Below are 27,208 nucleotides of genomic sequence, written 5' to 3'. Positions count from 1 at the left end.
TTAAAGATTTTATTTATTTACTCATGGGAGACACACACAGAGAGAGGCAGAGACACAGGCAGAGGGAGAAGCAGGCTCCCTGCAGGGAGCCCGATGCAGGACTCCATACCAGGATCCCAGGATCACACCCTGAGCTAAAGGCAAACCCTCAACTGCTGAGCCACCCAGGTGTCCCTTGCCTGTCTTTTCTTAGATTCTGGTCTCTGTGCTGGGACATGGCCTTCTTGGTCTTGTTCACTGCTGTACCCAGCCCCTAGAACGATGCTTAGCATATGGCAGGTGCTTGAAAAAGATTTGTTGAACAGATGTGTGACTATTTTATATAAAAAACTGTGTAGGTACAGTGCCTTCTACTGGCTGGCCAGTGTAGTTCTCTAGGAAGCTCGGGCTCTCTCCATCTGTCTAGTGCTCTGTAACTACAATCAAAACCAGCTTTCTTGGGGTTCTCTGACCCCCAGGCAGACCAGACAAGCACACTGACTAAAATGATAAATACATATTCCTTTTCACGTTTGTGTCGCTCCTCGGCTTCCTTCATCATCTCTTGTGCCTGTTCGAGCTTTGCATCCACCAGCTTCTGTTGCAGTTCTCTGTGTTTAAATATTTTGTCCAGATGCTAAGGGAAAATAAATTGCACAGATCAGGCTTGACTTACTACCGGTGCTGAGAAATATAAAATAAAAAGTAATATTGGCATATATGTTCTCCAGGTTTTAAGATTTAAAGAAAAGGTGGGGGGGGGGTAGGGAATAAATACATTGGCATCACTTATGGCTTTGTAAAAAAGTCACAAATTGGTGGAGTCCCCTGCATTTTGCACTACACAAAGATGGCTGCAAAAGGTAGAGGGGCCAGAGTTCAGTAATGTGAGCTCTACAAGCTCTCAACATTATTTTTCTAAACTTAGTAACTACAGATATGATGCTACTTATTATGCTAGATGGCAAACTGATGCATATTGTGAGCGCTATTGCACAATTGCTCAGTATTTTGATGATTACTATGAATATAAAATTGCTTTTAATCACAATTTATTCCAGTGAATTCTCTTCCACATTCTTGTCTCAAAGGTTGTGAGGCAGCTCTGGAGGACTAGCATGGCCCAGGGCCTGGCACTTAGCGGGGAGCCCTCCCACCCACTTCAACTCTTGCTCTGATGGGCAAGACAAGGCCAAAGGTCACAGATGAATTAATAGCAAAGGTGCTACTGCTTCCCCTATATCTTCTGACCTTTCAACTAGCTTGGTGAAGAGAAGCTTCTAATTCTACTTCAGTGCAGATCATTTCTTGGTCACTAGTAGGTCCCAGTGGCAAGAAGACTATGGAATTCTGGCTTAGAGCTTATCCAGAACCATTCCTAAGAATGTACTACTGGTCTACCAGGCCATTCTTACCTGTGATCTCTCTATAGAGTATGGACATTTTGTTTGTAAGCTTCTTCCCTTTTGCTTTTGCCTGAACCTATCATTCTGGAGTAGGACTGATCTTGGTGACAGGATAAAATGGTAGCATAGCATTTTGGCTTATTGTGAGGGGTTTCTTGATTTACCTAACTACTGCTTTGGTGTGCTCAGTTTTTCTCTTGATAAAATCTTAGCATGTTGCCAACACAGCCACTGTGATTGCTATGTGATATTTAAGGCAGACATTTAAAATATGGGTAGGATGGGGAAAATAACATGACATAAAAATCCTGAGAGGGCTTCTGGAGTCTTAAAAATATATTAAATATTAAAATATAGTTTTGGAATAATAAAAGGTCCCCATAGTCTCCCTAATGTAAACTATTGAAAGCAAAACTCTTTTGGCTTTTGTGACTGCAGATAAGTGCTTTAATCTCAGGCTCTGCTTCCCATCCATGTAATGTGGATAAGAAAGTACTGTCTAGTGCATAAGCTTGTTGAGACAATGAAATGACATTGCATGCAAAGTACAGTACTCAGCACCTTTCCTGGCACAAACTGAATAACTAATATCAAGAATATTATAATTATATTTTTAATACTCTTATTGGCTTGAGGGGGATAAAGAATGCAGATTCATTCAGATGACATGATAATTCTTAAGAGGGAATCTGTGAGATATTTCTTGGCTCTGTAGAGAGTATTTTTAAAAAGCTGAGAAATACTATTTTCCGGGATAACTGTGCTCATGGCCTCCTACTTCCTATTTATTACCTTTGCTTTGCAGTGATTCCAGTTTTGAAGAAACCCCATATGGCTTTCAGCCAGGTATTTTGCAACACCACCTGTTTTTATTTTGGCTAGTAAAAGAAATCCAATTCTAAATATTAATCAATTGAGAGGGCTGGCCATAACTTTCTTATTAACCACGTCCTCCATCTTCACAGCCCAGATCTGAATCTATTTATGTGCCCCTAAGTTGTTTGATGTGGTTCTCACCTCCTCTCTGAGCTCATACTGATCAATGATGCTTTTCAGTTTCTCTGCAAGCTCTGTGTTCTCCTGACACAGCTTCATATTTCGCTCACTCTGCTGTTCAATCTGTGCCTGGATATCTGTCAGAGTGGTCTGAAAGTGACTGGTGATCTCCTTCCTCTTCTCTTCTTCCTCACGTGCTCGCTGAAGGGTTTCCTCCTGTGGATAAAAAGCAAAGTCTTTTGTTAGGCTGGCTTACATGCATCTGGGTTTATAGAACTCAGGGTTAGGTAAAGGAAAGGAGATTAGTGTGCAGGGTTAAGTAGGATTTTTTTCCTCAGTTCTCTGGAGCCAACCTTGCTCAGCCCCAAAATAAATGTATGAGCAAAGGTTTCAGTTGTAAATACATGGTTACTCGGAGCAGGTGCAATGAAGGCCTTGAAATGGATAGTTAGTGATGAATAGGCTTGTTTTAAAGATGACGGGTCTCTGGCTGACTGCATAAACTGTAGCAATTTCTAACAAACATGCAGTAACAGGGTTTTGATCTCTTGGCTGTGGCCTGGAAAAAAGGCCACTCAGCTTTACTGATTGATGAGACAGATTCTGTGTTTCCTTGGTTTGGTACAGAAAAAAGAATAATAGATCTCATATTCCTCTATAAAAGAACTAGGGCATGTTAACCACATAATTGTATTACCCAGGTTTTGTAAATATAAGTGATCACAATATAAACTTTTTCTTAGTAAGGAAAACTTTCATCGCAAGCTTGTAAAGGAAACAAAGATAGTTATAGATCAATTATAGCAATTCGAGAATGTAAAAATAAATCTTAGAAAATTTGCTGGGTGTTTTATTTCTGAAAGAACAATCAGCCCATGTGTCACATAGGGTAATTGAAATGTTCAATATAAATTTTGAATCTGAAAGCGATTTTAAGTTTCAAATTTTCTTTAACTCTCAAATAAACATCTAATTTCTCCCTCTTTTGCTTTGTTAACATTCAAGAATTGGAAATTAACTTTTATATCATTTCTGTTCTCTTTTCTCCCAAATCAAAACTCTCCTTTCATTGCTAACTACTAACAATGTGCCCAAATTTCCCCCATATCTATATTGAGAAGTATTTGCTTTGTGATGATGCCTCTCATTCTTTTAGAATCAAAGGGTTTAATCTTGCTATATCATACCAAAGATAGAGGCACTGCTGAAAAATGATATAGACATTTTAGGATGCCTTTCAGTTCTGATTAATTGTTATTATGAAAGCTTGCTTCATGGTTGGCAAGTAAAATTATACTGCATTTAGTTGCCTCCTGTGATCAAATTATGTAACAGGATTTTTAAAAAGAAAAAATGATTTAAATAGAAGTAATTGTTCAAATCCTTATTATGGTAGAATTATGTGATCAAAATAAAAACTGATGCTAAGAATTATGCTCTGAAAATATTTTAAGTTATCATTAGGTATCTTCTTTCCTCTACCATATTAACATATTCTCCAACTCCGATAGAACTCCTGATATCAAAAAAAAAAAAAAAAAAAAAAAAAAAAAAAAAAAAAAAAACCTCCTGATATCTGAATCATAATTAAGTCATAAAACATTTATTTGGTGACACCTTCTTAGGGGTATTGTAGGAAATATCATTTCCTAATCTGAGGACATTAACTGAGATATTATATTTCTCTGCTCTTTGTATGCTCTTACTATATATATTTCACTAAGAATGACTATAGCCATCTGCCAAGAGTCACTGAATATCTATATAATAGTGATTGTCTCCTTACTGCTCCAGCTTAGCTTAGAAGTCAACAGGTTCCTAGCTGTAGACCTACAGACCATGATCTGAATGCCATTTGCATTTATAACTATTCCATCCATGAATGAATGAGTAAATGAAAGAACCATCCCATGATAGTTAGCAAGTTTGAGCTTATCACTGGCAACTGGGTACAGAAAGAAGGTGTGGGTGTTAGGATGGTTTAAACACAGGTCAAACCATTACAGCACTGAATCCTGACCCACAAAGTAGCATTTTGCATTTTACAGTACATTTTTTATCAATGAGGGAAAAATAAATCTAGCAAAATCTTATAAAACTTGGTTCTATTGGTAAAAAATTTTCAATCATTTGGATGATGTCAGAGAACAAATTTTCCTTATCAAGCACATTGTTCAAAGTCACAATTGATAATGCAAATAAGATTGAAAAATAAAGTATGAAATAACTAAGAAAAGAGACTTTGCAAGCAGCAATATGTATCTTAGAACTGGTGCTGGGCCTGGCAGGTGATTCATAAGTATTCAGTAAATGTTAATTCAATTAATCAACAAATTATTAATTTACATACAAACATGAGTAAGGTGGACTAGATGAGTTTTACAATCCTTTCCATGTTAAAATTCTGTGACATTCTGATAACAAATCCTACTTATTTATTTACTAAAATCATGTTCCCTGAAACACCCATCTCTTACTGGAAAGTTCTTTTTCAGTATAGTTTGAAGTTCACATTTAGTGCTTCAAATATATGAGTATTTTTTTGAAATAAATCCATGTCTCATAGGTTCACTGGTCTTTTTCTAGATTACCCTAAATTGTGATCTTTTGTGGGTTCTTTTTTGACCCACTAAAGAATCAATTTTATTTTATTTTATTTTATTTTATTTTATTTTTAAAGATTTTATTTATTTATTCATGAGAGACAAAGAGAGAAAGAGAGAGGCAGAGACACAGGCAGAGGGAGAAGCAGGCTCCATGCAGGGAGCCCAATGTGGGACTCGATCCCAGGACTCCAGGATCATGCCCTGGGCTGAAGGCAGGTGCTAAACTGCTGAGCCACCCAGGGATCCCCTAAAGAATCAATTTTAATAAAGAATAGCGATAGTTAAGAGTTTTTTGGTGGAAGAGCCTGGCATGCATTCTTTTTCTGTATCTTCCCAAGCTCCTAGCACATGGATTTTAGTAGCAGATATACTTATGTTGTTTTACTAGTATGACCAAGGAAGCTCATATCACTTTGACCCTTCTACAGATAACAAGTATGAGGTCTGGACAAAATGCAAGAAACCACTACTTAAAAACACTGGAGAACTGGAGGTCAGACAGATGCTATAGGGAAGTTGACACTTGTAAAAAGGGAATGATATACTGTAAGTTTCTCTCTCTGTGTCCTTCTTCAGCTTTCATCTTGGGTGAAGACTGAAATTAGCAGCTGCATGGGACAGGTAAAACGGTCATAGAAAACCTACCTACTATTTTCTGAAGAATGGAGAGTTCTGAAGAACTACAGCTAGTGGAAGATGTGGGGAGATTCCCAAAAATGAGAGAGAGAGAGAGAGAGAGAGCCCTAAATTCTGTAATACATTCTGCCCAAATCTTTGGCTGACTCTGAACCACACATGCTCAGGGCAGGCTCAAAGCAGCCTAGTTAAGAAAAAAAGAACTGAACTGAACTTGAATTGCTCCCTGAGAGAGGATTTGCAGTTTGACTCTAATCAAGTTAAATCCCTGGTTAAAAAGAACAACAGCAACAACATTCTCAAGGAGTATAGTAGAATCCACATGCTCCACAACACAGCAGCTGCAACATCCAGGATACAGTCTACAATGACTTGATATATGAAGAACTAAGAGAATGTGACCCATTCTTATAAGAAAAGGTAATCAGAGGAGGCCTATTCCATAATGAACCAGATGTATAATTAGCAAACAAGAATTTAAAAACAGGTATTATATGTATGCTTAATGATTATAAAGGAAAGTATTATCTTAACAAATGAAAATATGGGAAATCTCAAGAGAGGAAAAAATCTATAAGAAAGAACGAAATGGAAATTCTGGAGTAAAAGTCATAATATATGAAATTTATAGATCACTGAGTGGACTTAGAGCAAAATGGAGATGACAGAGAAAAAAAAATCAGTGAATGTGAAGCTAGATCAATATAAGTGATCTAATCTGAAGATAGAAGAAAATGGATTGGTGAAGAACGTATGAGAGGCTGAAGGACCTGTGGGACAATAGTAAAAGGTTTAACATTCATGAAGTTAGAATTTTAGGAGGAAAGGAGAAAGAATGAGACATAAAAAATACTTGAAAAAAAATGGTTGAAACTTTACCAAAATTGGTGAAAGACAGAAATTACAGATACAAGAAGCTCAGTCAATCCTAAATAAGATAAATATAGGAAAACTGGAGCTAAGCATAAAGAAGTCAAAAATCTGAATGCCAAAGATCAATAGAAAAACCCCGAAAGTAGTCAGAGATAAATGGCATATTGCATAACTGGGGAACAGCAATTCAAATCATTGTTGATTTTCATCAGAAATTGTGGAGGTTAGATTACACAATACAGAACCTATAAAAGGCTGAGAGAGAGAGAAATTAAAAAAAAAAAAACCCTTGCCAACCCAGAATTTTATATCCAATGACTATAGCCTTCAAAAATAAAAGCAAAATAAAGACATTTTAATGATAAAAAACCCCACAAACAACAAAAAAGAGAATTAATTGCAGACTTGTATGATAAAAAATACTAATGGAAGTTCTCCAAACTGAAGGGAATGACACCAGACAGAAAGTAGAAGTTTTAGAGGAATAAAAAGTGTCAGAAATGATAAATATCTAGGTAAATAAAGAAGACAGTTTTGCCTTTAATTTTTAAAGAAATGTATATTATCATTTAAGTAGAAATTATAACATTGCCTCATGGGCTTTATACATGTATGTAAATGTAATACATATAACAATTATAGTCTGAAGGGGGATCACTAAATAGACCAATTTAAGTTGTAGTGTTTCTACACATTATATGAAATGATACAGTATTAACTCCAGGTAGACTGTAGAAAGCTAAGAATGTTTAAGTAATTACAGAGCAACCCCTGAAAGTACAAAGAAGTATACTTAAAAATCCAAGAAATAAATTAGAATGGAATTTTTAAAATATTCAAATAATCCAAAGGAAAGTAGGAAAAGAATAGAGAACCAGACAACAGAGATGGCAGATGATGAATAAATAATAGAATAGTAGAAATATATCCAACCACACTTATAATTTCACTGTAGTTAATGGACTAGTACTCTTAAAAGATAGATATTATAAGAATGATAGAAGCAAGGTACTATATACTGTCTATAAGAGGCTCACTTTAAATATAAAGGTCCAAGTTTGAAAATAAGGACGGAAAGAGATATACCCTGAAAACAATAAGAGTAAGAAAACTGGATGGGGCTTTATTGATATCAGATAATGTAAACATCAAGATAAGATCTTTACAGAAAGACATGTCATGGTGATAAAACAATTTATCAAGGAGATATAACAATCACAAATGTGTATACTTGTCAAATTAATGCTTCAAAATATGTGAAGCAAACATTTAACATAATTAAAAGAAGTAGAGAGTTTCAAAATTATACTAGGAGATTTTTAATTATACTAGGAGATTTCCTCAGCCATAGATAGAACAACAAAAATTCAGTAAGAACATAAATGATCCAGAGCTAATTGTTGCATATGCAAAATTACACCTAACATTTGAAAAACAGACATTCTTTCCAAGTGCATATAGTATGTTTGTCAAGATAGACCATGTTCAATGGGCTATAAAAATTAAGCAAAACTTCTAAATAATCCATGGGTAAAGGAAAAATGGAGAAGGAGACTCAGAAAATATTTTGAATCTGAAGCATGATTTTGATACTTAATATATGCATAACCTTGGATAATTGATTTGAATTGCCAAGTCTCGGTTTAGTCATCAATAAAATGGAGCTATTAACCCTAGCACAAGGTTGTGTTAAGGCTCTTAGCACAAGTCCTGGTGTAATAATGATACTTAACTTCATTGTCCATAACGGGAAGCCATTGGTGAGGGTGTGTGGCTATACCTATAGGTCTCTTGCCACTTCCATTATTTTCTTTGAATGTTACTCAAAAAGCACAAGCAACATCACCCCATTTATTATTTTAATTAATTAATCAATCAATTAATTAATTTTAGAGAGGGGATGGTCAGGGAAGAGAGAATCTTAAGTGGGCTCTACACTCCCACGTGGGGCTGGATCTCACAACCCTGAGATCATGACCTGAGCCAAAATCAAGTGTCAGACGCCTAACTGACTGAGCCACACAGGTACCCCATCCCATTCTTTAAATATCTTTGTTGATAAACTTTCCACTATCTTTGATTTAATTTTTATCTCATTACCATATAACACTATTGAAAGCCAGAGGATTTATGTAAACACAGAGTGCTATTTGCTTGAATGTGTATCTTGAGAATAATGCTGTCATCCTGGGCCCCCGTTTAACCTGCAATTCTGATTGTCCCTAGTGCAATGAGTGAAAGGATGCCAGAAGCCCTTCTCCTACAACTTGTAATTTGAGAGCTATAGCTCATCACGCTGGCCTTCCATTTCCTCGATATCAAAAACCAATCTGTAATATAAGAGTCATGATTCTCTTCCAGTTTTCTTCCCTGCTATGTTGCACAAACTCAGCAGTGATATCAATCTCTCTGCTTCTTAAAATGTTTCCTTTTAAACACATGTAATAATAACTATCTCACTGGAATATTGGTGTCTAATTAATTATTGTTTGTCAAAAGCTTTAAGATCTTCAGCTGGAAAGGGGATTGTGGATGCAGGCGGTATTATCTTGGAGAGCCCTGCATCTTGCTTCATTGATTGAATGGAGCTAGTGTCTGTGTGTAATCAAATTAGGCACACTGCTACAGGCTTCTGCTGTAATTAATGAAACCCATGCAGACTGAATGAAGTGATCAGTCTATTATTTTTAGATTGAATAATTAAGTCAGTCTGAAGAGCTTCAGTATTTTTTCAAGTAGCTTCTTTTCTCAGCTGACTGTTGACATTCTGGCTCTCAGTCTTGCTGTATTGTGTCACTTATTTTTCTTGTGTTCTTTTGTGTCATTTTTTCTTGTGTTCTGCAGAATTCATCATAATACAAAAACTGTGGAATTTTTACAAATTTGTATTTTACAGGGTAGAACTAAGTCTTACCCTAAAAAATAAAACAAACTGGGGCAAGAAAAAGGCAAGGGGGATGGTACATGTTTTACTGGGGGCCTGCTCTGTGTCAGGTACTACGTAGCACCTTATGTATATGACCTTGTTTAATTTTTCCCTGGCCACATGGTGACGTTGGCGTGATCCCCATTTTACAGATGAGGAAACACGCTTGGGGAGTTAAAATAATTTATGGGAAATCAGAAACTCATGCTCTTTCCATGAGTGGCAGAAGCCCGTGCTGAGCTGCATGCCAGAAAGTGTGTTATTCAGAGAGGTGGTGGTAACATACCTTCAGTGTCTTGTTGTGTCTCTGCAACTCCCGGCATAGACTCTCCAGTTTGCTTCGAGCAAGGATAGCTCTGCTGTGTTCACTTTGTAGCTGGTCTTTTTCTTTTTGGATTTGTACCTGTTTCTTTTGTAAGAACTTTAACTTCTTTTGCTCAGTGCGATGCTCATCCAGCTAGACATGAGGGATGCAAAAATAAAAGAAAATGGCAGAAATTGCTTTTGAGTTGATAGAAAAGGATGAAAAGAGGAAATACCAAAGGATTACTCTGTGGTTGTTGGAAACATTCTTTGCTATTGTCACTGCCCCTCTGCAAAAAATTTCACAAATGGGACTTTGTGATACTCATAGATACAGCTTTTAGAGCATATCATTTATAGGTTTTCTTTAACATTATAATGATCCCTTCCTATTCTTTTTGGTGGTCTATAAATAGTTTTCCTTCTCTTGAATCTATCCAGTGATACTGGTCAATATAGAAGGGCATATCTTGGAATCTGTAAAGCTGTCAGAATTCATGATAATGTCTTGCATTGGTGCAATGGTCAACAGTGTGTCTGCCTGGTTTATATTTTGTTCTCACAATTATTTCTCATAACAAGCTTATAGCAACTATTTTTTAAAGAATAAGAAAGCATAAAACAGCCTCCTGGTAAGCGGAAGGTGAAGTCTGTGGTTTGTAAAACAGGGAGGGAAGAGAAAATACCTCTCAACTACCTAGCATTGGCGATTTTCCACCAGAGCTTCAGAAGTAGCCACTGCACAATTCAACAGCGAGAATGGCAAGTATCCATAACACACCCTGCCCTCTGACCATCCCCAGGTTCCATGCTCATGGCCAATAAATCATGACACGCACTTTTGCCAACCACAGTGGGGGCCTTTTCTCATGCTCCTCCAGCTGCTACCACATAGTTCCATGCGACTTCCCATCTTGGGATGCTACAGTTCAAGGATGAAGTCACAAGATAAGATGTGGGACACCCAGTTAAATTTGAATTTCAAATAATTAAAAAATTTTAGTAAAAGTATATCTAAAGTATTGGATGGGACACTTTTACTGAAAAAAAATTTGTTCACCTGAAACATAAACTTAACTGGGTGTTATCTATTTTGTTTGCCAAATCTAGTGATGTTTTAATGGAATTCTAGCTCTGGTGGGGGGGGGCAGTTTGGGGATCAACCAACGGAAGTCATCAGAGACTAGCACATGCCAGATGTGTTGTTCTCAGACAGACAGTCAGTGAGGCTGTATCAGTTCATCCAGAGCCTTTCTTTTGCTGGACTCAGTTTCCTGAGTGCCAAAATGGTGCTTAATGCAGGTAGGTGCTTATCCTTATTATGACTTTGTTGGCTCAAGAGGAGGAAAAGCCCCTGTGAGACTGTCAGGGCTTCTGAACCCCAGGTGTTCTTAGTGACTTGAAGAATCTGATGCAAGTGATCACACACGATATGAACTCTCGCATGTGCCCCAATCTCCCTGTCTTGAAAAGGTATTTGTTCTTTTTGAACTAGCTGTCACACTTACTTCAGTTCATGACTTATTTTACTCTCTTCCTCACTCCTTCCTGCCACACCAAAATGATCATTGTTGGATTAAGCTGGAGATGTTCATAAATGATATTCAATCTTCACATTTATGGGCAATTTTCATTTATTAGTGAGAATTAACAACAGGAAAAATTAGACCCATATGACCATAAACATTGATTGAAATTGATTTCTTTCTTGAGGTTCAATTGGAAAATCATTGATATTTTATTGTTTCTCATTCTAACCTCCTATTAAAAGGATGGTTGAGTTTTTTTCATTTTGTACCATAGTTACATTTGTGCTTATATTTGGATTTTATTTATTTTTTATTTTTATTTTATTTTTTTAGAGATAGAGTGGGGGGAGGGGCAGAAGAAGAGGGAGAGAGAGAATCTCAAGCAGACTCCTCACTGAGCACAGAGCCCCATGCAGGGCTCCATCTCACGACCCTGAGATCACGAGCTGAAATCAAGAGTTGGACACTTAACTGACTGAGTCATCCAGGTGCCTCCCATTTTTTTTTCATTTTTTTTTAATTATAAAGAAAAAATTTTAGAGAGAGAGTATATTTGATTTTAAATGACCTATTATCTCTATCTGAAATTTATATATTATTATTGTTATTGCCATTATTATTTAGACTTTTTTCTTTTTGAAGATTAAGTTGAGGGTTTCTCAACTTAAGCACTTGTACATATTGAGCCAAATAATTTCTTGTTGTGGGGGGCTATCTTGAGCATTGTAGGCTGTTTAGCAGCATCCTTGTCCCCAACCTACTGGATGCCAGTAGCACCCCCCAATTGTGGCATTCATAATATCTCCAGACAGACATTGACTATTGGCCCACGGTGGGCAAAACTGCCAAACAAGGGAGTACTACCCCATATGGATTTACCTGAGCACTAGGAGGAAGATACCCTACATGTGTTTTGTAAGTTGGAAGAGATGATTTTTGCTTGCTTATCAACCATGTAATGTTCTAGTTTTACTGCAAAGTCATACATATTTGCCATTAGGTCTATCTTGCTTTGCTCTAAATAAAAACTCTTAACTTTCTGACAAATTTATGAAGAGTGTGGCTAACTTTATTCAAATACTTCTGACTTGTGAATATATATATATATATGGTTCTTAATGAAAGCGAACATATTGTAACTGAGTCAACTTTAGTCAAATACTTACTGGCTTAGTGATTTAATGATACACTTAGACACAGCACTTCTGTACAATTGTAACAGTCATATTGGATTTTTATCTGCTATTTTTCTTGCTCTCTCTTTTTCATTATTAAGTTAAAAAAGTAAAATTAATGCCAATTACTAAATCAGAATAGTATTAGTGGTTTGTTGTAACTACATTAAAACTGAGGAAACTTAGAAAACCTACTTCTCCCAAGTCCCTTCTTAATTTAGTCATGTGGTATCTTTATTAATAAATATATCCTTATTTATTAATGAAAACAATCGTAGATGATATTACAGTATTCAGAGTCTGTAAGGGTGAGTTAGCTAGAGTGGCATTTTGATTCACAGCTTTGAATTTGATGATTTATTCTATGTTAATACATGTCAGACACCTTCTATATTAATATCCAAATCAGTGAGCAATGAAATAGGTTTTAGTCTTTAAGTAAAAGATTGAAATTATTCATAATTTTGCCTTTCTGAAAAAGAAATGTAATGAGTTTTTGGCCAATTATCTCCTATTCATTCTTTCTAGAATGATCTTTTGGGTTTTAAAGTTCATTACAGGACATGATATAAATGCCAAAGTATAGTAAGTAGGCTTGAATTGAGTAGGCGCTCTGGAAAAATAACCTGGGTGGGGTGACTCTTGACTAGGAAGGTGAGTAGGCGGAGGGAGTTCCCATGGTGAACAGCTGTGGCTTAGGAAGAAAATCTCGGCAGATGGGAGAAGTGGTGCTTCTCTGATGTGCTTCTGTGGGTTGCAGCACTGCACATGGCTTCCTGTGCGGAGCTCGAATGCTGCCCAGTCCAGCCAAGTATGAAGCATGGCGCTAGAAACGAAACATGACTGGCTTTGGTAGAAGGAGGTAAATCAAAGTGGCAAAGGGAAAATGATGTGGGAAATATTGAAGAGAGCAGGGATGGACAGGTGAGAATGGGGCCTTATTTTTAGGAAAAATATTTTTGAAACCTAACTTATTTTATGCCATTGAAATTGTTCATAGACAGTTAATAGCTAATGTTAAGCAAGCTGTGATAAAAAAAAAAAGTTGATACACGGTACTTGCTTTATAAATTTCTACTATGCTTTTGGAAAGTACTATGACCATTAAAAAACAAACAAACACAAAAACCAGAAGGAATTCATACTATTTGATTCAGTAATCCAATTCTGGAACTTTTCCCAAAGATCATAAAATAAAGGAGAAGGTACAGATCTAATGCATGATGGTGAAGCATGCAGCAGTATTTGGTAAAGCAAATCGTGGAAGGAATCTAATGTCTCCAGACTCGAGAACCAGGAGATAATGGCCACTTCATGGAAAAAGACATAGCTATTATAAAATATAATTATAAAGACTCTGAACTACATGAGAAAATGTCTGTCATATGAGCCAAAAAAACCAGGTACCAAATTATATACGTACCTTATGATAGTAATTGTTATAAAAAGTATCTCTGCATATATAGCAGAATTGGAAAGGAAGATGGATAAATCAAAGTTTGTGTTTTAGATTATGACATTAGAGAGATTTTTGCTCATGTCTGCAGCATTTCTCGTATCATCATGATGTGGGGTTTATGTGATTAAAAAAAAATTAAAAAGTATTAGGAGAGTTAAGCAACCAGCCAGTCACTCAGTGTTTCAGAGTCCCTCCAGGTCCATTGCAGGACAGTTCAGCCCAGAGGATGCAACAAGAGGAGAGGAATAAAGGGAAAAACAGGAACCACAAGACAAAAGAGTGAAAAAGAAAGAAAACAAATCACTTGTTAGATTGCACTCCACTGATAGGGATAAGACAAGGGGTTTCCATGCCTGAAGCTCCTTCAAGTTTGGACTCTCTTTTCAAAACAAAACACACAGAAAACAAAATTAAGTAAAAGCAATTCCATCTAGGGCCTCAGAGAGGCCCATGCCAGTGAGAGGCTCCAAATGAAACTTCATTAGTGGCAAAGGTAAACCTGCCTTCACCCTGCCACCTAGAGGAAATGTTCTGCTGCGTGTGGACTTGGTTTCATTCTGTCACTGCTTGTCCAAAAGAAATCAGTAAGTGAAAACATTGTTTTAAAGAAAGCCAGCAGATGTGAGGGAGAAGCATGTTGGCTAGCTTCACTTGAGCGGATGTCACATCCCAGCAGTGGGTTGCATACTCCGTACACCCGGGGGAGTAGGGCACAGATGTCGCTGCTTTAGCGGAGAGGCTGCTACACTGAACCCTCCTCTTTTCCCCAACTGATCCACTGAAGGAGTACCAGTGGGGAGGCAGTGCACTTTGCCGGTTCTCTGGTGTCCATTGAGTGGCTTCCCAGCCTCTTGAATGGCCTCCAGATGGACCCTCCGTGGGGAGGACCTAGCACTAGGCACAGAGTGATCCACACCAAGCACTGCCACAGAGGGGCAGGGAGAAGAATGTAGATCAAAGAGAATGAATGAATGGTTGAATGACTGAGTGACTGGCTGAATGAACAAATAAAGTTTTCCAGGCCAAATGAGAAGGTGTTACACAGTGAAGGTAGGATAAATTCATCCCTCTCCCTTCCTGAGGGGGCCTCTCAAAACACCTATGCACCTGTTCTTACCTCTTTTCCTGTCACCTTCTCTTGCCTATACCGCCTTTATATTGAGTGTATTTCTCTTTTATTACAAACCCAAAAAGAACTTTAAAATATCCACAATTTTCAATTCTCTATAATTCTCTTTTCCATTCCCCAAATTATACATATAATTGAAGGCAGAATAGACTCCAACTCTCTTCTCTTTCTTTTTTGACCTGTTTTTCCTCAGTTTTTCTATTTCTTTTTCCTTTTAAAAAAATTCTGCTTTTATGGATTCTTGTATTGGCTTGCGTGAGGCAACCAGCTATGGTCTCTAATGAGCTACCTGAAAAACAAAAGGCCTCTTTTTGTCAGCTCTAGCCAGAGCCTGAATCTTTCTGACAGAAAAAGCTAATCAGAGATCTTACCAATTCAGCATACTTCTTGAATAAAAAATCAAGTTTTTCTTCAGGTGTTTGCAACTTGTTCAGATTTTGCATTAGCAGGTTGGCTTCTTTGCCTTCAAAGAAAATAAAAACCATAAAGACATATGAAAAAAGTGTTTTAAATGTTTTGAAAATATTCAAAAGAATAAAAAATGCTGACTTTATATAAGGCTAAGTCATCCATTTCCCCTCATTAATTAATTAAAAAAAATAAAAGCAAAACAGCCAATCAAAATTTCTGACTCCCATGAAATTGCCAGCATCGATACATGCAGTTCTAGAATTCCAGCCCAAAGCACAGAAATTTGACAGTTTAGTATGCCATTTTTTGGTTAGTTTTGTTTTTAGTACCTCTTTTTTCTCTCTCTTTTGGGGGAATCATTCTCTTGTTCCTGTGCATGAATGCATTCCATGAGATAGGTTTGGGTGGGAATGATCTGATTGTATTTCCTATCTAGCAGAGAATAAAATCTACATAGAAGGAAAATCAAGCCAAGACATGGAGGGCCTTTTCCACAGACTTTTTGGTGTTTCTGTGATGATGGCTTCTGCCTTCCTGGGCCTTCATTCCTCCTGCCCAGGCCTTAATATTTGTTGGGAGTCTCCTTGTCCGGTCCCCATTGAAGTTTATGCTACAATTTAAGAGTCATCTGTTCACAATTATTTGATGGTAAATCTCAAACTCTTCTCTTTCCTCATTGTTCTTTCTTTCGTCTTCTTCAGCTCAGCCTCCCTGTTTGCCTTTCTGTGGGCCTAGAAATCTTGTTTTCAAGTTAGCCATTGGTCTGAGTGTTGGTGGGGAGGAGAGGGACCCTGAGGCCTGCATGTACCACTGATGATACCTTTTCAAAGAGTCTGATCAAGGTGGAACAGAGTGACAGCCACTCTGGCTAATTAGAATCGGAAGGTCAAACCACACGGTAGAGGCCATGTTTCCTGGCCTAAATCTATGTAAGAATATTAACAACTTTGACAACCTTTTCCCAAGAACAGGCATTTCCCTTTTGCTAAAATATTTGCTTTTATCCTGGAGAGACAGATAAATCATAGAATTAGGCTTGCCAGATGAAATACAGGACATGGGACATGACTGTACAAAAAAAATTGCATTGTTTATTGAGGTTCAAATTCCCCTTGGCATCCTGTATTTTTATTTGCTAATTCTGGTAACTCTAATGGCATCAAAGAATTTTAGGTCTAGAAGGACTTTAAAGAGCAGCCAGACAACTGGTTAATTTTATAGATTAAAAATCTAAAGCCCAGAGAAGACCAAAGTTACATAATTAGTACTGGCAGAGCTGAGGCTTGAGTCCAAGGTTGGTCTATTTGCTCTAAATCACTCCATTCCCATGTGGAATTTGGATGCCAGGAAACCCAGAGAAATAAAAGAAAACTTTTTCTTAAAAAACATGACCTCATTCCTAACAGCTGGTTTTGTCCATCTTTGCCCAGTGAGTCAGTTCAGATTAGAGACCTGACCTGAGACGGGGAGAAGGTGGGTGTGAGAGGAACCTGCCAGCTCTCCAATTATGGCCTGGGTGCCTCGTGCTGCATTTAAGCTGAGAATCCCTGCTGCCCACCTCCACTGCACCTGCGCTGTGAGCTATTTCTCTAGCAGCCAGGGAGAGATGTGCATTGGTCAGGACATCCCTTGTCTTCAGTCTGTGAAAGGCACCCAGATGAAGACTGCTGTCCTGAGTGAGTGTCATCTATTAGGGGAAAGAGATTGTTGTGGATCAGATTTGGCCCAGAACCCAGCACATGTTTTGTCCATGGTAAGTTCTCAGTAAATGTTGGTAATAGTGGAACAGAGCAAAGCCAACCTGTGCTCACCAGTAACACGTAAATGAAATGAACGCTGTCCTGAAGACTACTTTGTGACTGACTAGAGGACAGACAGGTCTTACTCTCACCTGTGATATTTAATATACACTTAGGATATTTCTCAGTCCGAGTACTAGCACATAAAACATTATGTGTCTCATCTGGGGGAGATAGAAACATTTGAGTGAGTCCCATGGGTCTCTCTCTCTTTTTTTTCTCCACATTAAGAATCTTCTTTCCTTTTATTTTCTTCAGCTGTGAGAAGAGGATTATGTTTTGTTCCGTTTTGTTTTGGGCACATTCACTGAGGTATCTTTCTACTCTCATACCCCATTATTTTATATAATGTATAAAAGGTTAACATTCAGAGGCATCAGTCTATCATTCAACAGCAAAAAACATCCAGGAAATTGGAGGTGGGCATGTGCAGGATTAAAAAATTTGTGACATCAGGGGGCTTAGTTTTAAACTTGCATTGGTTTTGCTGGACTAGAATGCTGTGTGGGATTATCGTGGTGAAGAAAAATAGACAGAGATTGCTCATCTTCTAATAAAGGCTGCAATTACAGTTCCACAGAAATGAGGTCATTCGGTGATAGTGTCAGACACCAGAGACAAACTGACTTTTTTCAGGGATATTTTATTGGGAGGGAATGACCTGACTTCTCCCCAGTGTGTCATTCCAAAACAGTGTGATTGTAAGATTAGTCATTAAAAAAGCAAGGGACAGACCTGAAGTCCCCATTAAAGCCAGGGAAGGCACATGAAGGGCATATGGCCATCCGTCCACAAAACACTCTACAAGAAACTCTACAAGAAAGTAGGACCACCAAAGCAACAAGAACAGCCATGTCACACATGGCTATGACCAATGGCACAGATGTAGCCTGAGGGAATATTGGTATACGAAGGAATGATTGTTACATCAAAGACATTAAAACACTTAAATTGAGATAATGAAATCAGCTGGATATATAAATGTGGACTGGGATTTTTCTTAAACTTTTAGCATAGTGATAACTATCAATACTAATTTTATGTAGATTTGATGAGTGTACCTGAAAAAAAAAAAAAAGATTTGATGAGTGTCTGAAACCTGGCTTTTTCTCTTTCAAAATTGTCTTTTAAAATTTGGGCTTAAAATTTGGTCTTGGATACCCAGGTGTGCCTGTCTTCCCCCTTCCTGATTTCCATGTGCTGTGGCAGAAGCTAAAAGCTTGAAAAGATTGTGAAGGTTCTCTTTCAAATGTTAGACCCAGATTTATATTTCGGTGTTAATTTTGTTCTCTAACACAATTTAAAAGTAGTGAGTATGATACAAATAATTCCTGAGTATCTATAGACATCTTCAGTGAAATAGGATTTGTGTATGTTGATAAAAAGGACACTCCCAATGGACTCAGCATAAAGACTAGACCCTGGGTTCTAGAACAGACTGTGTCACTGACTAGTTTTTTGTTTGTTTGTTTGTTTGTTTGTTTGTTTTTGTTTTGTTTTGTTTTTTATAGTCTTCAACTTTCTGGGCCTAAATTTTCCTGTCTATAAAATTAGTAAGTTGACTAAATGGATTCTGAGTTTAGCTCTTAGGATTTGTAAAATTCCATGACTGGAATAGTTTTAACCATTTTTGGCTTGATTTAGACAACAAGAAAAATAACAATATTTGGATGGTATATTTGTCTTCCCAAAATGTTCTGGGGAAAAAAATAAAAAACTTTAAGAATTTATCAGGATTCTCTTATCCCTCATTTCACCTCGTGTTGTCTGAGTTTTGTTTGTTTTGCTTAGTTTTAATGACTATCAGCTTTGAAAATACTACCTGCCCTATATTTTCTAGTTACATTGTTTTTATTTGGCCAACATTTTATACCTTCTGTATAAAATGTTTTAGTCACCTTGTTATATTTACTTGGAACATTGGCCTCTCATTCAGTTGGGGAGTGGACCTGGACTTCTTACTAGGTCAGTTGATGATATGTTTGAACTATTAGCAATTTCTTGGCTATAATTATAAAGAAAACTTTCTTAAAAGGAAAAAATAACTTTAAGAGTCTAGTAATGAGGAGATTATTCCAGGGAAAACAAAATAAAGCAAAACCTTATAGTGAGAAAGAAAAATATCAGAAAGAACAGTAAGAAATGAATACATCTATTCCTAATTCTGATCAGAAGATAGTACTAATCATTTTTCTCAAGTCATGTTTTTCTCTCCCATTCAACCTATTTCTTTAAACCTTTCTCTCCTTTAAGGACCTGGCCTAAAATCCAGCTTCCCTGTGAATCTACTCATGAATCTTGCAATCTCTGTTGATTCCTCTTTTCCCTGAATTCTTCCTGTCTCCTACCATCTTTTCCCAAAGTTTAGGATTTGTATCAAGGCAACAGCTTATTCCCCTTTCACAGTGACACTAGAAATCAAGCTAAAATGGATGAAATAAATCATCTGGAAAAGTGCCCATTCTAAGGAAGAGTAAGTGAATGGCTTTCTAAAGATGTTTCAGAATCCACTGTCCTCGTCAAAGTCCTCAGACGATACAACTGAAAGTCACCTGTAACTAAAGACAGAACCCATTAACTGAGCTATATAGTAAATGCTCCCTAACCAACACACCAATTAGTTTTTATGTATACTCAATCCTGCAATATTAGTGGCTTCAGTTCTGCTCCTTGCTTTCTTTATGAATACTCTCAAAATCACATCAACTAGGTGAGTAACCTTTTTTTGTAGACTCTTAAACTCTCTAAGCTTCAATTTCCCTTTTTATAAAATTAGTGGGTTGACTCAATGTATTCTGAGCCCAGATTGGACCTGTGGATCAGCTTTGTTTTCTTCCCAGGCTTCAAACCTCTGATTTCCTACTCGATCAGTTATCAACCTAAATATCAGAATGTATATTATATTTTATCATTGTTTTATGCTTATTACTATGGGGTGCCCATGCAGCCCACCTACTGTTGGCAGAGAAGTGAATAATAAAATATTTGTGAGTCTGGAGGGTGGGGTGGGGAAGGCAAGGGGGATGATTTAGATGTTGACATGATGTGTCATGGTGGTGTCTAATAGGACTCTGTTTTTGTTTCTTTCAGTTCAGACGCCAAAGGGAAAGTGACTTTGTCAACTAAAGATATTTAAAAATATTCTTCCAATTGCTTTGGTGTGTAGTGTGTGATTGTGGGATATGCAGTCTCTAAAGGAAAAATGAGTCCTGGATACATGGGTTGTGGAGACATTTCCCAAATATTCAAAGGTGTTCTGCAAAAGAAGGATCTCTTTGGTCCAATAAGTCCAGGAAATGTAAACTATGCCCATCTCTGTTGGGGATTTTTATTGTTGTATGTTAAAGGTCAGAGAACTCTAGCAGTAAGGAAACTTTGACTTTGTCTGAAACCTCAAATATCCCAAAGTATATGCTATGGAAAATTTTGGGTTAGAGAGCCAGAACATGTCAGCATCTCAAAGATAGCAATAAAGCAGATATTATCTGATAAACATGCAGCAATTAGAGGTATCTTTGATCAAGGACCTAAGTAAAATCTAAGGATATATTTTCAGGTACTGGTCAAATGATTTACTAAAATTCTATAAAAGGTCCAAATAGATTCTAAGAAAGACCACAGCCAGCACTTCACTTTCTCTTTAAAAGGGGGGAGGAAGCACTTTCTGAAGCAGCAGAATCATTGCTTCCACAACCTGTTTGTATCAAAACTACCCTGGTATTTTGGCTCGGTCCATTACATTCCTCCCAATTCTGAATTTCAGTGCTCAAGAGCATTTTTGATACATTTTGTATTTGACTCTAATGCACAGTTAAGTTTAAAAACCACTGGTCTAGGGATCCCTGGGTGGCGCAGCGGTTTAGCGCCTGCCTTTGGCCCAGGGCGCGATCCTGGAGACCTGGGATCGAATCCTATGTCAGGCTCCCGGTGCATGGAGCCTGCTTCTCCCTCTGCCTGTGTGTCTCTGCCTCTCTCTCTGTCTCTCTCTCTGTGACTATAATAGATAAATAAATAAAAATTAAAAAAAAAAAACACTGGTCTAGATGATAGCACAGTGCCATTTAATTGATAAACAACTAAGAACCCTGCTATAGCTACTTGCAGATGGCTGGAATCATGTTGAAAATGGTGGTTCCATGTTTTGATTAGCCTAAAGATATTTGTCATAATGAAGCCAAAACATGACAGTGTTTAGAAGAATACGTTGATGGTGCTCAGAGGAAGAGCATGGAAGGGTCAGTGTTCACACGTACATAGAGTGGGCACAAATGGGCACCCTGCTTCACAAACACTGGTTCTGGGCAAACATTCAGTTGAAATCTGGTAGCTTGTAGATAGTGGCAGAATTAGAGTTGTGGAATTTTTTCTTTCTCTACAATTCTTTTGATTTGGTAACTACACAGTTAACATAGATTTTGAAATAACTCATGGAAGACAGAGAAGAAACCATAAGTGGTCATCTTTGATTTTACCCCTATGTTTTTCATATCCCCTCAATACAGCACATACACACTCCTCTGTAGAAATAGCTGTAGGGTGATAAAGCAAAAGAACTTTCTGGATTAGGAACACTTGAAACCATTCACCTCCACGATGTGACTTTGTACTATCTTATAAGAAATGTAACAATGACTAATACAAAGGGACATTTCTGAAATGTCTTGGATAGATAAGGAAAAACAGCTTTTGAACACAGAACAACCTTATTCTCTTTCCCAAAGATCAAAACCCTTGAGTGATTCTAGTCCTGCACTTTGCAACTTGGTAGATATTTTAAAAGTATTATTTGGGTTATTTTATTCTTTATGTTGTGTTTATCAAGTGTCTTATTTAAATGTCTTTTAACCTTTCTTGAAAGTATTGCCCACAATGGGTTTTAAGTACCGTAGTGATATCCCATGCCAGCACAGACATATTTGGGGGTTTATAGATAGCTTGTTATTGGAATCTGAACCCAGTTCTGACTCCAGAGCCCGTGATCTTTCACTTTGCCACACTATCTTCCGGAAATGAGTAAGACATTAGAGCGTCTTCTGATAGATTCTCTACCTCCTTTGGGAGGCAGGTATATAAACAAATGATTGCTGCAGAAAATTTAATGGAGAAGTAAGGGAGGTGATGCTAACTATAGCTTGGCATGTCAGGGAATGGACCATAGAGGAGGTGGTATTTGTCCTGAGTGTCGCTGTGAAACTCACCAACGAAGACAGGCAGAGGGGCTCTCCTATGCACAGTAACGTGCTTTCACTAGTAGCTGAAAAATTAACTCTCTCATCCTTTTCTCACAGCCATTTTTTATGTAAAATCCTTCACAATCTTCAATTTTCCTGTACCTGTTCTTAGCAGTTATCCTATATAATAATTAGATTACACCTCTGCTTTCTCTCCATACTTAGAGCTCCTTAACCAAAAGGCCTTATTTATCTTTGTGTACCCAGCACAGTACCTCATAAAGACTATGCATTAGCAAATATTTGCTGAATCAATAAACGGATGAGAGTAAAAATATTTTGTATAATTTTTGACATTCTATAACTGAACATTTTAAAGAGTTTTGTTAAAAAATATTTTATATAGTAATAGAACATTCCACTCATTAATCTCATGGGCAATCCTTTTATATACAAACCATCTCTATATTTATCTTTTGTTTAAATCCAGATTCCACTAGCTTTGCTTTACACAATTTCTCTTGTTCATTCATCCTTCTAACAAATATTTACTGAGCACCTAGCATATGTCATCTACTATTGTAGACACTAGGCATCCAATGATGTCTGAATTCACACACAGTTCCTGTTCTTGTTCTAAAAGAGCTAGGGGAAGTGAAGACAAGCATTAACCAAATAATCACAAAAAAGTAAGTGTACACTCTCAAATGTTGCTAAATGCTTGGAAGGAAAGATACATGGTACAACAGAAACAGAAAACAAGAAGACCTTATCTAGGGTTAGGCTAAGAAAATGCCACTTGAATTGTGAGCTTACTGCTAAGTTAAGTCCCCAAAGGGCTGAAAGTGAAGGGATTCTAGGTAGAGAAAATAGGATGTATGTGGGCTTTGTGGTAGATGGAGCATGGTACATTAAAAAACTGATAGAGAAGGTCAGAATGATTAGCAATTAGGCAGTAGTAGTAGTGGGTGATAGGGGCAGAGAGTTCAGGAAGGGGGATTATGCGGTAGAGTGATGGGAGATAAAGCTGGAGAGAGACTGGTTTGGGTTAGAACATTAGGGCCTAAAAGATCATGTTAAGAATTTTAGTCTTTGTCCTAAGAGTTGTGGGAAATCACTGGGGAGACAGGGTAGGTGAGCAACATGTTGAAAAGTTCACTCTTTTCAGGGGAAGCAGCTAAACACAAGCATAGAGCAAGGGAAGTATAGGGAGACCCTGAAGGAAGCTATTACAGCAATACAAAAATGAGATGTGGCTTTTAGTAAAGGTTAGCGGAAGTGTCCCTTTTTAGGAATAATCAAAGAAAAGTCATGCATTAGAACATAACTACTTGCCTAATCCTTTTAGGATTTTCTTTTCCAATTTTTGCTCTTTATTGCTGATAGGTTCTTTGGCTGTGGCCAGCTCTCCAGAAGCCATGGGTTCTCTGTCAGTCTCTTCAGTGGCCTCATCACAGTCCCCATCCTCATTGTCGGGTGGTTCTGTGTTCTCAGGCTGCTCCTTTGCCTTGGTGGGACCCTCTTTTTCAGTAGCAGACCCATAGGTGTTAATGATGTCTTCCAGTTGTCGATTCAACTCCTCAGAGATATCATGAGCTCCCTGTTTGGACTGCACACCTGCTATCCCTTCTGGTGCTTGGAGTGAGGTTGAGGAATCCTTATCATCTTGCTTCTCCAAGCCATTTTGACTGGGTAATGATGAACTGTCTCCTGGAGGTGTTGACTGGGGTTCCCCTGAGAGCTGCACAGAGTGATTCATCTCCATACTGGGAGATGTATCTAGTGATAAGCATAGTCAGGTTTTATATAGTTAACCAAGTTACACATAAAATGTAAGGATATCCCCCAAAGGGCACCTATTAATTATCGCTTCTAACATAGAATGAATGTACTTTTGCAAACCTTTGATATTGCAATTAGTTATGTAAAAACAGTAGGAAGCCATTTTTCCAAACCAAGTCATACTGTGAACATATTTTTGGTTTTGGTCTTTAAATTCCAGTAGAAATTTCTATGATTGACATTAATGGAGTAATTCAAGATATCGTTTTTCATGTTATATTTGTCATATTGCTTAAGCCAATTTGGTTATCACTCTCTTACTTTATTCTATGTAGACTTACAGTCATTGGAAGTACATGGATGGATGGCTGTATTTAAAATGTTTAAAATGCTGTTATTTTTTTCAAAGTTAAAACATTTAATATAAGAGCCACTGAACTTACTAAAATCATTCATAACAACAGCAGTCCTAATCCTAGTCTATTTTAATCCATAAGTGAAGACTTGATAAATATGAATACATTGATATAAATGAATGATAAATAAATGAATGAATTATAAATAAATGAATACTACATACAGGAAATACTTTGTGGCTTTTCTGGTGTTTTCCTTTCCTCAAATGAGCAACACATAATCATCTATCAGCAAAACACGTTTTCTGAGGTTCAAACTAGCTCCATTTTTGGATAAAATGAAGAATGAAGGAAGGTACAAATTAACCAACAAGCTAGTATGGAACCATGGCGATGGTCATAATAATAATTTCTTGAATTTTATTAATATTTTCGTGTTCCAATGTAAAAACTGACTTTCTTTAAGAAAAAAAACACAGATTACAACTCCTTTTTTCTCAGTCAAGAAGCTCTAGGCTAACTTCATAATTTAATTTTTAAGAAATAGCACTGTTTAATGAATAGGGAGGGGATAAACTTGGGAAATAATCCACATATAATGTGGGCTCGTTGGAAAGAGGGGCTGAAGTACAAGGTGAGTCAAAGAATTTTAGGAATCTGGCCATCTTCATTTCTAGGGTTGCAATAGAGTTGACTTAGGAGTTATGGGGCCTTTTATTTGTTAATGGTATTTAATGGGGATGCTGCTAATGAACGACACAAAAATTTGACAAGTTTCTCATAATGCACAGGTTTTGCTGTTGTGGTAGCTCGAGAAGAAAACCAAAAACATACTGTTCCATGCACTGCACAGCTTCCTCCTCTCATTCTCAGGGCAGGGGACCTCAAGTGCTTGAACCCCAATAAGAACGGAAAATCCAACCTACAGCCATTGCCACCCACTTACGGCCTTCATCAAGTGCTCATTAACTTGGAAGGAAGTACTTTTTTCTCCTACCTACTTTAATTCACCAGCTTTATCATCAAAAGATGCAGTAAACAGCCTCATTGTTTTCACCACTGGTATTTCTTTATCCTGACCCCGACTTGTTGGGCACACTCGTCTATATATAACTTACGCCTCCCCTAAACTCTGAGAAAGATACATGGCACCTGCTGTCCAGCCAGAAGTTATTTTAAGCTCTTCTAAAAGGAGCCATGGCATTTAGCACTTCTTTGAAAATTAAGGGAAGAGAATCCTTTTAAAATCAAAACTAAAAGCAGTAAACATTTACTGGCTTAAATACATATGTGGGTTTTAAAGTGTTAGGGAGGCTTCTTAGTATGAAATAAAATCTAAAGTAAACCCCAACTTCAAAGCAATGAATTTAACACTGACTGCTCACAGGAGTTTTAGTATGGTTAGTCTAAAATGCAAAAGTTGACTTGTATTTGATTTATTCTTCATTCCTCAGAGGCCACAGTCCTTGATGTTTTTAATATTAATTCCATGGATATCCTTTAAACTCATTGCCCACATTTACTTTAATACAGAATAACTGAGTCATTGTAAACCACAAGACAACTCAATTCCTAAAAGTAGCCTCAAGATAAATCACCAAGAGGGAGAAAATTAAAGTCCGAGAACTCTGCTACTTTTAAATGATTCCTTTCCATATTAATTAATTGACAGCAAGAAATTATTTCTAAATTTTATCTTCTTAATAAACTTTATTGCCTTTTTTCTCTCCTCAGAATCTTTCACTTGTACTGGGTAGTCCAGCAAATTATCACACACATCCCTTCCTGAGCAACACATTTCAATTATAAATAAAACAATGGAAAGTTCTTCAGAGTTCACCGGGCAATCTCAAAGTTGCAAGTTTCGAACACCACAAACCGCACCCTACAGCACCCTACAGCTTCTCACAGGGTTCGGGGGAGCGATTGTCGCACTTACCAGAAGACAAGGAGCTAAGCAGAAAGGAGAGGCAAGAGGCAGCAAGAAGCTAGTCAGAGGAGCGGTGACAGCAGGAGACAGGCAGCTGTGTTCTTACAAGGGGGAGAGAGAAACCACACACACACACACACACACACACACACACACACACACAGGCGCCCGGGCTGCAGGAGAGCAGGGAGGGGGGTGGAGGAAAGGAACCGTGTATGACACAGCAAGAGAGAGGTACACCCAAGTTTCAGTGGCTGTCTTCTGGGCAAAGGTCTGAGGAAAGAGAAACAGCTGGTAGATCTTATCAGACTCCATGTTTTGTTGTCCTTTTAAAAATCTAAATGCTCACTATATATAGCCCCTCAGTGCAATTTTTCATCTTTGTTCTTTTGGGCAGAGGTCATATTTTCTTATTCCTTAGTTTATTTCCAGTGCGATCTGTGATTCATTTTTCCCCCCTTCTTATGCTAGTCCAATTAGTGTCAGGTTTCTTATAGGAATCATGGGGGGGAAACCCAGTGGCTTAACAATAGGGAGGTGGTGGGAAAACTCCTTTGATTCTGATGTTATTGGTTTGTTATAAAACTCGAAATACAAATGGAGGTGGCTCTCTTGACACTGGGCTTAGTGGCATCTTCATGGACACGGTAACTGGCCTAACTGGCCTCAGATCCCATGTCTGAAGCATGTCACCACCTTCATGTCTCAGATAAGTCCTTGGGGAGGCAGTCGCTTTTTCTTC

General features: G+C 37.6%; 1 protein-coding gene across 1 annotated transcript in view; it reads right to left on the bottom strand.

The window, feature by feature from the left end:
• TXLNB (taxilin beta) overlaps positions 1-26,624 on the bottom strand; it is a 50,635-nt gene extending 24,011 nt beyond the window's left edge. Inside the window, exons 1-6 of the mRNA XM_025997808.2 lie at positions 26,476-26,624; positions 23,734-24,177; positions 15,389-15,480; positions 9,709-9,879; positions 2,403-2,597; positions 497-616 (exon numbers count right to left, since the gene is read on the bottom strand). Coding sequence (XP_025853593.1) covers positions 497-616; positions 2,403-2,597; positions 9,709-9,879; positions 15,389-15,480; positions 23,734-24,163 — 1,008 coding nt within the window. The 5' untranslated portion in view covers positions 24,164-24,177; positions 26,476-26,624. The remainder of the gene's footprint in view (positions 1-496; positions 617-2,402; positions 2,598-9,708; positions 9,880-15,388; positions 15,481-23,733; positions 24,178-26,475) is intronic.
• Between the last annotated feature and the right edge of the window lie 584 nt (positions 26,625-27,208).

The sequence above is a fragment of the Vulpes vulpes genome, chromosome 1 (assembly GCF_048418805.1).
Source record: "Vulpes vulpes isolate BD-2025 chromosome 1, VulVul3, whole genome shotgun sequence".
Classification (NCBI taxonomy): Eukaryota; Metazoa; Chordata; class Mammalia; order Carnivora; family Canidae; genus Vulpes; species Vulpes vulpes.
Note: the sequence above shows the minus strand (reverse complement) of the source record. Positions and strands in the feature narration are given on the sequence as shown.